The 1,737-nt window shown below is 33.7% G+C and overlaps 1 protein-coding gene across 1 annotated transcript; it reads right to left on the bottom strand.

The window, feature by feature from the left end:
• Positions 1-447: 447 nt before the first annotated feature.
• Positions 448-1,108, bottom strand: LOC118491676 (FCS-Like Zinc finger 17-like). The gene is made up of 2 exons (XM_035989647.1): positions 847-1,108; positions 448-771 (listed from the first exon to the last, which is right to left on the bottom strand). Exons 1-2 carry the CDS (start codon positions 1,053-1,055, stop codon positions 603-605), a joined length of 378 nt encoding a protein of 125 aa, XP_035845540.1. The 5' UTR covers positions 1,056-1,108; the 3' UTR covers positions 448-602.
• Positions 1,109-1,737: the final 629 nt, after the last annotated feature.

The raw sequence follows: 1,737 nt of genomic DNA, 5'->3' as shown, positions 1-1,737 counted from the left end.
CTCATCTATTCCATTACCCCATACCAAACAGACCCTTATTGCATAGCTCAACTTTTAACATTAAAATTCCATATATAAATATACCAACCAACCACTTTATCAATTTTCAAAGGATTCCGTTCAAATTAGAATTCCAAATTCAATTCCAGTTAACCAACGAACCCTAGAGTTTGAAGTTTTTGAATCCTTTAGTATTTCTGACCATTTGATTACTTTCGTTCATCCGCATCATGTTTTTACTATTTCATATCGTAAAACCACTTTCAGATTGTAGCTAGTACAAAATAATGTTCGAACTTAGCTTGTGACGCATTGTATTTTTTAATGCATAATCAAACTCTATCTTGAGATGATACAAATCAGTGATGTTTGTGTTTAGAAGTTGATTTGTTTGTGTAATGCGACAAAAAAATATAAAAAGACGTACAGATTACACCAAAAAATAAATGGGTTGAAATTGTTTTCACCCGGCCATCCAATACTTATTAACATCTATCTAGCGACTAGCAACTACAATCCAAAAATATGCTACATATATCTTTAGTCTTTGTCAACAAAAGTAACATTCCACAAAATTGGATATGAAAAATACCAATCAGTGGTTATGAAAATATAGGAGAAGCCATGGAGTTTTTCCGAGGGCAAGGGTGCGGATTGTTACATCGGCGAGATTGGCGTATCATTTTCTTGGTGGATATCTCAAGTTGTGCTACATCATCTATGTATATCTGTCTGCTCCTGCACTCTTCGCTGCAGAAGCCTTGATTCCCTCTGCAGGTGCAACACATGTATGGATTAAACGCATTCAGATTTAGAATAAAGAAAGGGTTAGTTATAGTAGCTTACCTGTACATATAAACCTCTTTGTTAAGGGGAAGGTGCTTGTGACAAAGAAAACAAGATTTGAGAAAACAAGGTGGGGGTGGATGATGAGATAGAATTTGATTCCTTTGGAAAATGGGTTTGGAATGAGTGTGAGCTTTGGTGGTAAGAATCTTTAAACCAACAGCTTTTGATTCCATTGAAACTGTCTCCACTTTGAAGTATTTGGCCATGCTTATGGAAGGAGATCTTACTTCTTCAACTTCAAAGAGAGATATTAGTATATGAGGGAGTTGAGTGATGATGGTGGGGTGGGTATTTAAAGTCACAATACTATAAGCCCCACAAACAATAATTATAATTAGGGGCTGTTTGGCTAAGCTTATTGGAATGACTTATTTACTTATTTGCTTATTTGAAAAGCAAATAAGTCATAATGAAATGACTTATTTACTTATTCCTCTCACATAACAAGCTAACCCAAACACCTTTTAACTTTTCAAAAAGTAAATGAGTAAATAAGTCACTAAAATAAGCTTAGTCAAACAGCCCCTTAATAATCATTACCATATTTACCATATGCGTATATGTTTTCTCTTTCTTCTGACTCATTTGTTTTTTGTTTTCTTAACCTTCACTGACATTTATTGTTTTTTTAACCTTCACACGGCTGGAAAGAGACCATGTTTACCATGTGTTTAAACTATGGATAATAAATATAAATTCAAGATCTAATCCTTGTTTTATATCTTTTTTAGGCTGCGAGAGAAGAGAACTACTCACTTATATGGTCTGCAAATGTTATACGCATATATCATCAAAGGGATTTCGATGGGTGTCTAGACACTTGCCTTTTTTTCTTTAAGCAAGCATAACATAAAACATAAAATCTATACTATATAATAAAAGAAACCA

The sequence above is a fragment of the Helianthus annuus genome, chromosome 4 (assembly GCF_002127325.2).
Source record: "Helianthus annuus cultivar XRQ/B chromosome 4, HanXRQr2.0-SUNRISE, whole genome shotgun sequence".
NCBI classification, from domain to species: Eukaryota; Viridiplantae; Streptophyta; class Magnoliopsida; order Asterales; family Asteraceae; genus Helianthus; species Helianthus annuus.
Note: the sequence above shows the minus strand (reverse complement) of the source record. Positions and strands in the feature narration are given on the sequence as shown.

Coding starts and splice junctions, on each gene's coding strand:
- LOC118491676 (XM_035989647.1), bottom strand. CDS start 1,055: ATGGCCAAATACTTCAAAGTGGAGACAGTTTCAATGGAATCAAAAGCT. Junction 772..846: donor AAAGAGGTTTATATGTACAG/GTAAGCTACTAT, acceptor TTGCACCTGCAG/AGGGAATCAAGGCTTCTGCA.